Below are 14,247 nucleotides of genomic sequence, written 5' to 3' on the forward strand. Positions count from 1 at the left end.
CCTTCCCAATGTGCCGAGGACAGGTGGTAGTCCACTTGCTCTACCTGAAAAAACCAAAGCTCCGAGAGGTGAAGTCACTCGCCCGAGGGTTAATGGCTAATGATGGCGGAGATGTCCAACCACACGAATGAACGAATGCACTTTATGCCTGCTTTCTCTCACCTGAGTGGAAACGATCCCTCTTCTCGGCAGAGGTTTAAAGGAGATGACGTGTGCAGCGCTCCCGGCTCCTGGCTAAGCACACGGGGCACCAGGTGACCAGCTAATCCTGAGGCAGCCTGATGGGCCCAAGAACGCAGGGAGGACTGAGCAAGGCTCTTGACTGGTGACCCCTTTTCAAGCCCCAAAAGGGAGGTGAACAGAGGTATGAGAGCGAGGCCGGGAAAGGACCAGGGCTCACCAAATTTCTTGAAAACATGTTTTCCATTGGATGTCTTTACTTCTTCCATGTTGGCTCTTGACCCCACTATAATCTTTATCTCCTTCCTACTCTGAACAGTTTTTGTGTTCTCCGATCATCTCTTAGTTACTAACCTTTATGGCTTGTTTCTCTCCTCTTGCTTTCCAACTTCCAGCATCTTCTATTGTTTTTTACCTTCGCCAGTGGCTTGTTAGAGTTAAAAGACGGAGGGCCCCTCTACATGTCTTTTTAAGGCCCCTGCTCGGTTCTCTAGAGAGGAGCTGAAACTTTCCTCTGTGACCCTTAAAAGACCCCACACTTTACTTCCTCCCAGGGATTGCCACTGTAACTTTTGAGCATCCAAAAAGCCCATGTGGAAGGGAAAGCGGGCAAAATGTCACTGAAACATAACCACTCTGAGGAGACCAAGGGTCTTGCAGTGTTAACAATTGTTTTCCGTGAGAAACTGTCTTCTAAACTCCACACAAACCCACCCACCCGAGGTTCAGCAGGAATTGGTGGAAAACAACTCGGAGGAAGTACAGCTGTTCCCTCTGAGGAGCACGCGTGGGGGAAGCCAGGCCTGGGGTTCGGGGGTGTTCCCGGGGCTGTGACATACAGCATTCCTTTCGCTTGAGGCATCCAAGCCCAAGGAGCTGCAGTCTCCCCTCGGGAATATGACATAACTGCAGCCGGGAAGGGCCTCACAAAAACAGACCAGTGTCCACGCGTCCTGCTCCAAAGGAAGCCCCTTCCCATCCTCTGCGAGAACTCTCGCGTGTGCCGAGACAAATACCCCAAAGTCAACGATCTGATAGGATGTGTTTATATTTACACGGTACGTTGTAAAGCAATGGCTACATTGGTCATACATATTAGAAAACATAAAAAAAAGTTAACTAAAATGTACATCATACACTTGTATATATATTTTTTACACATAGGTAAAAAGGCTTATAAAAAAATCAATACAACAGGGTTTTAGTATACAGGTAAAGAATGAATTATGCTTCAGGCACTTTAATTTGTTAATGTGAGCAAATAGCTTGGGGGGGGTGGTCAGAGGAAGCTTCCAAATAAATCTTTTGGTTAATGTTTTGTTACCACAGATACAAAAATAAAATCTGAATAATTTCTCTCAAATGATTGACGTCAGTATGGCAAAGCTGACTGGGAAAATACTACACACTGTTCAGCTGCAGTGTGGCAATTAGAGACGTATTTACATCAATGTCCCCATGGCTATTCTTGTGCCCTTAACCGCTTGCTGCCTTCACAGACCAAAACGTAGAGGCGGAGTAAGATTCACAAGCACAACTCTTCAACGGGGTGGAAAAGGACAGGGGGTAAATAAGTGAATGGGGACTACAAACAAACAAAACGCGGCAGGATGTGTGTTCCTAGTGAAATAAATAGGGGCACTTGAACTGAGGTCTAACAAACCTACATTAGTGTTGTGCTTTGTAGAGAGGAGAGACCTTGAGAAAGGCCCTGAGGAAATGCCTCAGGATGGGGGGCTGGGTGGGAGAGGGGGCTGGTCTCTCAACAGGGTCTGGAGGCTGGCTGGAGGTTTTCTACATGTTCTCCAGGCTGGGAAGCAGTTCTCTCGTCTTCCATCACCAGACTGACAGCTGTCTGCTCCTTTTCCAGGCCGGAAGGCCCAAACCAGTCACTCCAACAAACGAAAACATCTACCAACTAACTCATAAGCACACGGAGTATTTACACCGATGATCTGACTAAAGAAGTGTGATGGGCGCTCGGAAGAGCTGAAAAACGTTCCATGAAGGTAAGCATGGCTAGCACTTTCCCAATATGATTGGCAGACTGGAAAAAAGTCCCTTTCCTTGAAGACTGCTGTCCTGTGTGCAATAGAGAAGGGATGGGGAAAGTGGAGATACAGAGAGCAGGCCATGCCCTCAGCTGGCAATTACCACAGGAAGATCATGGCGGGAAGAACAGCCAGCCTTGACAAGCCTGTACCCCACGGTCTCCATGATGTTCTGATTGTACTATGCTAGGTACCACTCTTCACTTTTTTCTTTCTGCAACAAGATTTGGCTACTCCTTGCAATATATTAGAAAAATACTCTTTTCCAGCTAATCAGAAGCCTCCTACATGGCAAGGCGACAGGCAGACCCAGACTGCTGACCTAACCATCTGTGCACCCGAACTGGCAAGTCTGGGATTGGAGATGCAGGAGAAAGACACTTCGGCATTGGAAGGGTTTTTACATATGGCCTTGTTTTCTTCCCTCAAGTACGAACGAAGAATTTGGTGATGTGAAATTCAGTCCAGAATGAAAACAAAAACAGAAACCCACAAACAAAATGAAACCCACCACTCTTCAGATTAAGGATATTTAAAATGTTACCCCCCCCACCACCACCACAGAAAATAGCCAGTGGGGGGGGGGGTGGAAGGAAGCTCCTCTAATTTTATTTACCACAACCTCAGTGTTTCTCATGGAACTCTTTGGAGAACGTGTGTGTGTGTGTGTGTCTGACTAGACTATTTCGTTCGCAAAACAATGAGCACAATGTCTTAGTGTTTTCTTCTAATAAATATTCCTAAATTTTTAGAAGTGGTGGTGACACAATTTTAAAAAGTTCTATTTAAGGGGTTACCGGGGAGGATCAGAGAGACCTGAAATCCCCCTTTTCTAGCCCTGGTCCATGAGGATGCAATGCGGTTTAAGGAATTTTCCTGATTCACACAAGTTAATCTGAAGTTAAGGCTCAATTCTCAGTCATTTTATGGGTGAATGTTTTGCATCCGTAAATAATTGACAGATTTTGGGGGGAGGGAACAGAAAATGATGGGCTCCAGACAGAAACTGCAGCTTACTTGGGAAATTTAGCTTTACAAAAGTTAAAAGCGATCTTGTTTTGTGGTAGAAGTTTGTTAACTAGCTCACCTCCTAGACATAATCTGACTGTAGGTTCAAATACTTCTGGTGGGGTTTCATCTTTCTGACACTACCTATCCGCAGGAACCCGCAAGCCGAGCCAAGAGAAAGAGGGTCTCGGAAAAACCAACGACAAACCCCACCCCAAACCTGCAGTTCCGACTACAGGCGCCTTTGCACTGGAAGAAGAGGCGGGTAGGAAAGACATGAAATCAACGCGTGTATAAGACAGATTGATTACAGATTGTTAATACACGAGTGTCTGCGCGGAGGTGCCTTTCCTTCGAACACTGTGTGCGTGCGTGTGTGTCTGGGTGTGTGGCTGATGCAGAGTGGGTGGCTGGGGGGCGGGGGGAAGTGCAGAGTCCACCAGGCGGGCTCCCCAGGCTGGAATAGCGCCTCAAGGTACCAGGGAGCAGGGAGGAAGGTGAGAGTATGTCGGAGACACAAGCTCCCTTGTGGCTGTGGGAGGAGGAGGAGGGAAAGGAGGCAACGGAGTCACACGGCCGCTTTGTGCTTCCCGCCGCAGCACCTGCACATCACTCCGCAGTGGTAGCAGGCCCGAAGGGGCAGGTAACAGCACATACAGGGGGCCAGGAACGACAAGGCAATAAGAGCCATCCACCGGAGGCAAAACTTCTCGTCGCTAGTGTCGCACGAGCACGGGTCTGTGTAGTCCCCCTCGGGGTCCGACATACAGTGATAGAGCATGCTGTCCGCACACCACATACAGCTCACGCGGCGGATGCAAGTTCTCACGGAGTCGGGCGCGTCCTGACAGTGGCCCCTCCGGTTCTCCTCGTGGTTGAACATGTCCCTGCAGTACTCGCACCGGGAGCGCTCGCCGTCCTCCTTCCGCCGCCGGGACTTGCCCCGGGACGGCTGGGTCTTGATCACGCCGCCCCCGCGCCCTTTGGGGTCCTCGCCGAGGCCAAAGTCCGAGGAGTCCACGTACGGGTAATTGTAGTCGTGCTTGGGGACGTCGCCCTTGGCGAAGCGCACGTACGAGTCGGCGTCGTCCGACGTGTCCGGGGACTTGCCCCGCACGGGCGCGTGCCGGTAGTCCTCGTAGCCCGTCAGCCAGATCTTCTCCCTCGGGTTGATGCGCACGATCTCCTCGTCGTCGTCGGGGAAGCTCACCTGGCGGTAGGGCCTCGGCATCGGCTGCCCCGGGAGAAAGGACACAGCATTTTATAGCAGCGGCAAAAACAAACAAACTCCTCCACTGTGTACCCTTGGCCTTGACCGAGGCATTTCTTGAAAAACAAAAAACAAAAAAACGGACCCATCCTGGAATTACTGGACATCTCCTTGGTCCAAGCTGTGATTTTAACCCACCCCTGGGTCGGAAATCCATTCGTGGAGGTACTCCCGCACAGACTGTAAAACGGCCCTCTGAATTCTTGGAAGCTGAACACAATCCACCCAGAGGGAGCAGCAGGACCTGAGAGGCCCCTGCCCACCTCCCTTCATTCACCTCCTCCACCGAGGAGGCGGTGACCGCAGTCCTGACTTCTGACGGCTTAGACTAGTTTCACCCATTTCTGTACAACACGTTCCCTTTTCCAAGATCGGCTTTTTTCCCGGTGAAATAGAAAAGTACGGGAGCTCGCGGCCTGTTGTACAGGTGGCCTAGGTGGGTATCTGTGTGTATGTGAGAGCTGCATACTGGGCCGCAACAGAAAATGCAATCTGCACTGAGTCATGTTCAAGAAAGCAAAATGGATGCGAGGAGCTAGGATACAGGGGTATCCTGTCATCTGGTTGGGAAGATGCAGAAAGGGGAGGAGTGCAGATCCGGAGGCTGACTGCCTGGAGTCTGAATCCTGCCAGGATCTCACAGATGGTGAGGGGCAGGCTGGAATGGGAGCTCAGGCAGGCCAGACCCAGAGCCCCACCCCCGCCTTCCAAACCCACCCCACCTCGCATTCTCCTAGAGGCAAGAGAGTCACCTCCGCAGCCAGCAGCCAGTCCTGCTATGGCTTGCAGCGAGGCCCTGTCCAGGGTGGCCGGCACCAAATCCGGACTTATGATAGACACAGGTACACCTGCCCGACCCAGTCACTCTCTGTGTGGCAGAGAGAGAGATTTTCCACCTCTGAGGTCCTCTGGGGATGAAGGCTTTTTAAGGGGTAAGGAACATGGCTCTGAGTGAACCCACTGGAGTAAAATTCAGACTCTGGAATTTATCAAACAGCACATGGCTGTCAGGACAATGAAGAGAAAGACACATGGTGCACACAGAACCAGTCACACAGGTGTGGCTAACACCTGTCGCCATTATTGCCATTCTAATGGCAGGTCCTAGAATTTATCACCTGGTCATGAAATCTATCCATCACTCTCACAGACTGGGAGCTCCTTGAGCGCAGGGGCCACGTCTCACACACATTGCCTAATTCCTATTAGATTCCTGACAGTTTAACAGACTTTGGAAAACCACAATCTTCTATAAATCAAAACAAATCCTGGGAGCAGAATAGGCTTTGCTAATTATTTTGCAAAGTAAGGAGAGTCAAAAGGTCAATTCCCACCTAAAGCTACCATACAGTGATTTTTAAAAAGAACATTTTAATGCCAAAATATTAGGAAGCACAAGATTTTTTAGAGTTCTATAACTCTAGCTTTATGTTGAAAACAACAACAACAACAAACCCTCACTGCCCTGTTTGTTTTTTTCTTTTCAAAGCACATCAGTGGCCATATTACCCTCCATGGGCACCAGTCCACGTCCCACAGTTTGGGAACCTGCCCCACAAAACAGCCACTCGGTAAATATTTGTTGAATTACTGAATTCCAGACTCCAGCTCCATCTCCCCAAGCAAGCCTGGGCCTGCAGCCTGCGATGCCAGGGTGCCCGAGCCAAGCGGACAGCATTCTTTAGTCCTGATCCTGGCTCTGGGCTTTCACACCAAGCCAGGAAGCCCTCTGCACAGAGGAACTCAGGAGGCAGCGTAGCACGCGGGGTCAGCACACGCCTGCACCTGTAACTTGCTCCATCAAGAGCCCTAAGCCTTCTCCTCTATAAACTGGGGATGCTGAGGACCTGCCTCGTGGGGTAATCTGTGAGGATTTGACAAGACTAAGCACAGGAAAGGTTTAGACAGGGTCTGGCACGCAGAAAACTAAGGATGAGCCACCTCTCCGTCAATAAGGAGAAGAGAGGAGGCCTGGGCTTGAGCTTCAGGCCATGTGGAACGGGGAAGTGGACTGCTCCAGAATCAGGAGCCGCCTACCCCGTGCTCTCGGAGGAACCAGACGGCTGCTCACCTGTTCGAGGTGATAGTGGTCCGTGGGGTATGAGTCGTGGAGGTGGCCCAGGGTATAAATCCTCCGGTGCTCACAGGATGTGGGAGAGGAGATTGTCCGAGTAGGTTGTTCCCTCTTCTGGGAGGAATTAGAAGAACTGTCTGTAGCTGTCTGTGTAGAGGGAGGAACCAAGAGTTAATTAAAACAAAAACAAAAACCAAACCCACATACCCAAACCGAACACGCCGTCTACCCCCACTTGTGGTGTCTTACTGGACTTCCCGAAATCTGGAGTTTATCTTGGCTGTGGGAGGCAGAAGGACCCCTAAAGGGCCAGATTGTCTAAACATGATGTGGCTGGCTCAAAGGGCAGAGAAAGCCAGCCACCCGGCCCTGGAAAGTTGGGTTTGTTTTTTCAAATGTGGGAGCAGTCACCAGGCTTTGGGGAAAGGGCTCGCGACATCAGGCCTCCTGTGAGTACATCCCAGTTTGATCAAGAACGGACACCTCATCTGTAGCCCTGGTTGCATGGGACTCCGGTGAGCAGCGGAGATGCAAATAGGCAAAAATCAAACCCACACATTTCTGTGTGGAGCTAATCTCAGCCTGGGAAAGTCTCAGAAATAAGGATACCTCAAGGGTATCGTGGGCACTGGCTTTCCCGGAGGAAATTTTGTAATCTTTGGGTTGAAGGCAAGCCTTGGGGGTCACTATATGCTGGGGGGGGGAGGGGGGGGGGCCTGCACAGAGAATGAAGGCCCCTGTCCGTCGGCGGTGAGTGCAGAGCTACTCTCCCAGGAGAGGCAATGGGTTCAGATTGGAGGCTCTGACAGTGTCTCTGGAAGGTGATCAGACACTGGGATGGACTGTGGACACCACCTTGAAAGCCAGGAATCCTCAGAACCGCCTCCTCCCCTGGCTCCTTAGAGCCCAGATCCTTTTCTCTCCCAAATCAATGAAAAGGTTTTTCTTGTACCTAGGTGTCCTATTTCTGGAAAATATCAAGGAATTCCTCCTTGGCGCTTGCTTCTCAAGCTCCTTTTCCCCTTGCCTCATTTGCTTATTTATCTCTTTATTTTACATGTTTTTTGTTAGCATCCTATATCTTTTTGGGGGCAAGGTTAAAACAAACTTATGAAAATTGTTTTTATACCCTCACCCCCAACTTAAAAACTATTACATGCCCAGAAAAATGGGACCAGTATTTAAGACAAAGATACCCATGTGCAACTTAACTACCGTTAATTTTTAAAACTTGGTGGATGTGTGCAGCACCTCTTTGGAGACCCAACCCTTCAGATGTTTTCCCTCTAATCCTGTTTGGTCCAACTGATGCAGAGCTGACGCTGTGTCTGATCCCTCAATCCAGAGTGACTAATTCAGATGCGGACTCACGGTCCTCTCTGACGTAATGCGGAGATTTTTTACGGAGAGGTCAGAAAAAATGCTATCTTTATCTATGAATTAAGATCGAAGGGAACCCTGGTGAGGACACAAGGACAGACCCTTCTGAGGAGGAAGTGCAGCAAAACCAGGAGAAGGCAGCCCCCCCCCATGCCATTCGAGCTTCTGGATCTCGTCAAGCCTAAACCTTGATCTACCTTAGGCCGTCCCCACGGTGCGAGCGAATGCCCTTGGTGACTTCCGTCAGAACGCGTGGGGTTCCCCAGCGGGGCGCACTCTGCCCTCCCTTCTGCCCCCTCGGTGGCAGTCCCGCCCGCAGCGCGCTCCTGCCTGTCCGGCGCTTACTCGTGTCCACAGCAGCGCAGTGGAACCGGGCACGCGGTCTGCTACTTCTCTCCCCAGCCTCTTGGGAGCCACCCGACTGGCAAAGAGCACATGCCGGCATCCACTCTGGGGACAGTGCGGTCCACCTGGAGGCCAAGGGCCCGGCCCACCGTGGGCGGCTGAGGAGATCAGCGCCCCTGTGCTTGGGCGGGAGAGCTCGGTCGGATCGTGGGGTCCCCACCCGAGCTGCCCGCTTTCCACAGACGGGGGCCAGGACGTACGTCACCACTCGTAACGGGTCTCCGACCTTTTTTTCTTCCCCTCAGTACTTCAGAACTCAGGGAAGAATTGCTATTTACTCCCCAAATCCCAGTAACTGAAAGAAACCAAACTGACACACAAGAATTCTAACTTTCTCCCAGACTTGGTCCTGTCTTCCCCCACTCTCCCCCACGCTCTCCTCACGTCTTCAGGGGTACTGACTGCCTTCCTCTTTTAACCCACGGGGACTGTAGATCCGTCTCGGTGCGTGCAAGTCCAGGCCCCGGCTACGGTGTGTCACACACAGCACGACAGACTCAGAGCCACACGGGGTCCTGCCGACCAGGGCAGGCAGCCACTGCAGAGCTGGACTGAAATGCAGCCCTGATCACACGGCCCGCGGGGCGCCCACACACGGTGCTGCCCTTCTGGCTCCCACGAACCCTTCCCGAGGCCACTCTGAGAGGGGTTTTGCTGAGATCAACACGAGCACAACCTCTGCGAGTAAAAAGGTGCACCCTGCTTTAGGCAAGCCAGGAGATAAGGGGATGATGTGTCACGATACAAAGGTTTCTGAAGATCTCAATAAATATTTCCTGAATGAGGAGGTGGGAGCCCTTCAGCGTGATTCAAATCTCAAGGGTTAAATTCTTAAGCAGCACCCCACGTGATCGTCCTCTCTCGGGTTAGAAGCTACCTGCGTACTGAGCATTGTCATACGCACTCCACATCACGGTCGCCTCCGTGTTAGTCATCTGTTCAGCCTCCTCCACCCTGGTGTCTGTGACCTATGTCCAGGTTAACAATGTGTAGAAAGTCATTCTGAGCAATGAGGCACACCCGTGTTTTCCCCGTGTTCAGCAGCCACCAGCAATGCCACCTCTGATGCACCCATCCGACCTCCCTAACCCCCAGCAGCCGCTTCCCACTGCGCCACTGAGCGCAGAGCTTCCGGGACACTATCAGAGAATGTGAGATGGAGAAGAGCCTTTCCATATGTCCTCATCTAATGACGAATTTGTACAGGGAGCAAGAAGGCCAGAAAGCCCTGAAGCGTGTCCATAGTTCACGGCCTCCCGCAGGCAGAGCTGAAGCCCATGCCTGGACTCCGGCAAGGAGAGCACAGGAGAGAGGCTCCGCTACAGCCTGGACTCCGGCACGGAGAGCACAGGAGAGAGGCTCCGCTACAGCCGAGGCTCAGTCCCCATCTGAGCATCGGACAGAGCTGCCAAGCAGGGAGTGTGACCTACGAACAAAAGCTGTGTACTATCAGGGCACCTCCTAGAAACAAGGGGGGGAACCTTCTTTTATCTACATGTACCTTTTTTTCTTTTAATCAAGTAATCTCTATGCCCAGCGTGGGGCTCAAACTCATGATCCCGAGATCAGAGTCTTATGCTCCAGAGACTGAGCCAGCCAGGCGCCCCAGCAGCCCACCTAAGCTATACACACGCTCTCTTACAAGCAAGATTCCTGACCGTCTGTTATTTGCATGCACAAGCCAATGACACCTACCAACTGACCAATCTGACAGTGTCCCCTTCAACTCGAAAAGACTCTGTCCGTGTTTTAAACTCCCTGTGCTCCCCAGGGGCTGTCTCTGTTGTGGGTTTGAGCTCAAGCAGCACAGAAGCAGAGGCTGCATCAACAGGCCTCCCCACATCCAGGGACAGCGAGCCTCGGCGCCGCCCCCTGTGGACAGCGAGGGCCGGCACTGCTGCTGACCTGCGGGAGCTCCTGTGGAACGTGACCCGGCGGAGCAGAACCACTGCCACCTGCAGATGTCGCCTCCGAAAGATCTTGCCTCTGGCTCTGGGTTGGACTCTGACTCAGTGTCCATGCCCATTATTCAAAGGATGTCCGACGAAGAAGTTCGCAGCCGAACAGGAGGCACCGAAAACAGAAATGTGACGGAGTGTTCTAATGCTAAATAACAAGGTCTCAGCTCAGGAAGACTGGATGGGAATCATCCTCCAGTTAAAGGTTGTGTGACTTTGTTCAAAGGTAATAAGCTTTGTGTGGTCTGGCGCCGAAGCCTTCTAACAGGGCAGAATGCCGACACAAGACTTTGGTAAGGAGAAACCTCGAAAGAACAGGAGGGTGAGAAAAGGGACAAGGGGAGGGTGGGAGCGAGGGTCAGAGGGTACTACGATGAATGAGTGGGCACTGCCAACCTGAAAATCAAGAAAATAGAGACATGAGTGGCCTGATCGAATCCACTTGGATCGTGGCACTCATTCCTTCCCTGGAAGGTTTCCGGGTCTGGGCTGGGTGCTTTGTGGAATGTGGGCTCAAGACACACACGGTGATGCAGCAGGGGCGAGGCCACGTGGCTTCCAGCCTAGATGGGTGGACAACCCAGACCAAGGCTCAGAGGAAGAGACAAAGAGGTTCAAGTTTACCAGGGAACATCTAATAAAATTCTTCAAAAAGAGCAAGCTTCCAAGGGCCAGACTCTGCAGACATAAATAGTACTTATTTCGAGAGTTCAGAGATTTCTTGTCATTCCCCAGAATTTAACAACGGATGAGAGAAACACACCAGAGCTTTAAAAGTTGATACAGACTTTTCTTTTGAATAACTGACTTTAATGTGACGATATCTGACAATAAATCACAATCCAAAGAGCAAAAGATCCTGAGCTGAGGCTGCCTGGTTTGGGTGGAAACCGGAATGAACAGGGGAAAGGAGAGTAGATGCATGTCTCCCGCTAAACCTGTGGCTGGCTCCCTCCTACTGCACGGGCACGTTTTATAAGACAGCATTTCTTACTCTTGGCACCTTGGCTACTCTTCCCTTTCCTTGGGTTTCCCTCTTAGTTCTTGAAGCACACACATCTGTGCGCACATCCTGGGTCCGCAAAGAGCCTTCTTCATTTGGAAGGCCAACCTCTGACCAAAGGAAGCTCTAGGAAGGGAGGAGGGAAAGCACCAAGAAGCCAGAGCAGCGGAGGAGGCCCTTTGCTTAAATTACCTGTCCAGGGAGGAATCCTGGCTGTTGCCCAAGGGCTTTTGGGGGCATTCAGGGTGGGTCAGACTCTGCATTTCAAAGCGAAACAAGTGTTTTCAAGGCTTGTGCATGTCTTTGGCTCCCCCTGGGTTTTCCTGCTAAATCTTTGTTTTTTTCAAAAGGATGACAAAGATGGTGGTGGTGGTGGTGGTGGTGGCGGTGGCAGCGGGCACACACTGCTTAAGGGAGAGGAAAGATGTGCCCGGGCTGTTCTCTCAAGGACGCTTGGAACTACTTAAGAGGCACCTGGAGTGTCCTCCTCTGTATCTGCAACTGTGAGGAGGTTCGCAACTGGCAATTTCCTTCTCCGTCTTGGGGACGGAGACAAATGAGACGAACCCCACCTTCAGGAAGGCAAAAAAGGATAGTCATTTCATCATCCCTGTGTCCCAAGGAACACACGAGGTGATAGAAGAAAACACACAGCGTAGGGAGCCAAGCGCAAGGAGCAACCACATCAGGAGGTTAAGAGGCCCACATGTTTTAAATAAGGCCTAGAAAAACGAAGGTAAGAAATGTTTAAGGAGCCAGACCGTCGCACCTAGAAATCACACAGCCCTGTTAAGCACCAACTGCACTGTATAAAGAGAACTGACTCCAGGCCAGGTTAGGCCAGGTGTCTTGGACAAGCTGTTTAACTTCCCAGGGCCTCAGTTTCCTCGCGTGTAAAACAAGGGGGAAGCATCCCGTGACTCCACGGTCTGCAGGAGCTATGAGCGGGAACGTGTAAAGAACATGAGAGGTCCAAGGGGGTTGACCAGGACTGTTGCCTCACTGATTCGAGGGCCACAGGATTCCTTCAGATGGATGAAGCCGAATTCCTGCCTTGTCGGTAGATGCTGCTGCTACTTTACATTTTTAAAGGAGGCTACCTAGTAGTTATGACCACAATTTGTATTATTTTTACTGCAATCCACCACCAAAATAGATCTCAACAGCTGATGCAACCGACGCAATATTCGACCTTCTTTCCATTGCAAGGGCTTCTCATTTTAAGTATGTACATACACTAAACATAAATGTATACCATTCCTCTCAGCCTTGGGCTGGGCAACGAGACTGATGACACGAAACTCCTGCTTCTCGGAAGACGGTAAACTGGATAGCTGAGTGCCTCAGAAAGCTCCTGGCCCGGGTGGCTTGACAAGCTGTTGTTTCTACCTCTTCGGGAGCACGCCTTCCCCTGGGAACCTGCTAGACCCACAGACCTGTGGCCACCCCTTTGTCCTTCAGCAAGCAGGAAGTGGTCATCTATGCTGTCGACAGGTCTTTGGGAACAGGTAGCACTGCCTCCCCCGTCCTAAGGGCCTACAGAGGTTCCAGGTTTCCGCTTTCAAAAAGGCAAGAAATCAGCCGGGCACGGGCTCTTGCATGGCCCCAGACAGCATGCAGTGTGGGTCTAAGAGGCGGCTGCAGGAGCAGGGGAAAGAGACGACTTTGTCTTTAGACTCCAGGACATTCTGCTCTCTGGGACCCAGAGGATAAAGTGGGCATTCTTTCATTGTGAAGAAAACAACAAAAACAAAATGCCCACTCATTGAAAAAAAAAAGTGTTAGGTTTCTAAATTCTGAAGTTAGGTGAAATTTTGCTGTGAAAGGAAAGGACTCTGATACAGCCACAGCTTGGCTTCACTGGACGGGCGGAGGGGGTGGGAGCAGGAAGGCGGGGTTACCTGAATATGCGCGCCGTCTGAAGGAGTAAAATGGAAAGAATCATCCTGCCAGCCGCAGCTCAAGACGAGGTGAGACGCATGTAAATGAAGACTCACACAGGTGGGAGGGCTAGCTAAATGCCTTTGGGCTTCCTGAAACTGAGAGCATTCCAGAGCTTTTGTTTGAGCCTTAGACGTATTAATTGCTTTAATTTAGCCACTGTAGGTATTCCACATCGAATAAAAAGATCCTCCCCTTACTGTGCAATGTGAGCTTGGTAATTATTGTCATTTAGAAGATAAAGCAGCTCCCACCCATCTTCCGAGACCTTCCAGCCACCCTGTGCAGTGCTGGGTGTCAGCCAGCAGCAGTTAGGGGACGCCGCTTCCTGGTGTCGGCCACAAAGCATGCGGCTGCCCCTCCCACCACATTTTTTTGCTTTTCTTCATCAGCCACCATAGATTAGCTTCACTGGCTAAACTTTGCAGAAGTAGCTTATATTTTGAACCTATTTTCTCTTTTCCGTAGCCTCTCCCCATCCCACTCTGCCCAGCCCTTTGACTGCGAAGGCACAGACAACAGAAAACATTTTTGAGCCACTGATTATCTAAAAAGGACGGGGGCTTTCCAGCAGGGACCCGGGGAACCTCAGACCTCCACTGAAGTAGTTTTGAGCCCAGGCACTCGTTGAAGGGGCCGTCATTTTGGAAGCTTCTTTGCAATGAAGGGAATCTGGCATATCTAATAAGTAACATTTACTGAAACTTACTGAATAAATACTTCCTTTTCTCAAAACTCTCTGAAAGGCGGCAGGCAGATGTGAAGTTTGCATTCAGGGTAGGAAGCCTCGGTGATTTTATCTGCAGACAGGGAAGTGCCAATACGTGGCTCACAGGGTGGCTGTGAGGCCCACGTGCGGTCACGTATGTGAAAGCGCAGGGCTGGGTGCCAGGGGCAGCCCCACAGCACGGCGCCTTCCTTCCCTCTCCCCTGGGCCAGCAAACAGAGGCCCGGAGGAAATACATTCACCTTCACGA

The 14,247-nt window shown here is 51.1% G+C and overlaps 1 protein-coding gene across 2 annotated transcripts in view; it reads right to left on the reverse strand.

Annotated features, from left to right (window-relative positions):
- Positions 1–1,210: 1,210 nt before the first annotated feature.
- Positions 1,211–14,247, reverse strand: part of SPRED2 (sprouty related EVH1 domain containing 2) — a 111,292-nt gene continuing 98,255 nt past the window's right edge. For both annotated transcript variants that reach the window (XM_045788122.2, XM_087863465.1), the window contains exons 5-6: positions 6,581–6,730; positions 1,211–4,473 (exon numbers count right to left, since the gene is read on the reverse strand). In XM_045788122.2, coding sequence (XP_045644078.1) covers positions 3,808–4,473; positions 6,581–6,730 — 816 coding nt within the window. In that variant the 3' untranslated portion in view covers positions 1,211–3,807. The remainder of the gene's footprint in view (positions 4,474–6,580; positions 6,731–14,247) is intronic.

The sequence above is a fragment of the Ursus americanus genome, chromosome 7 (genome assembly GCF_024610735.1).
Source record: "Ursus americanus isolate L20-20 chromosome 7, mUrsAme1.1.p, whole genome shotgun sequence".
In the NCBI taxonomy this organism is placed as follows: domain Eukaryota; kingdom Metazoa; phylum Chordata; class Mammalia; order Carnivora; family Ursidae; genus Ursus; species Ursus americanus.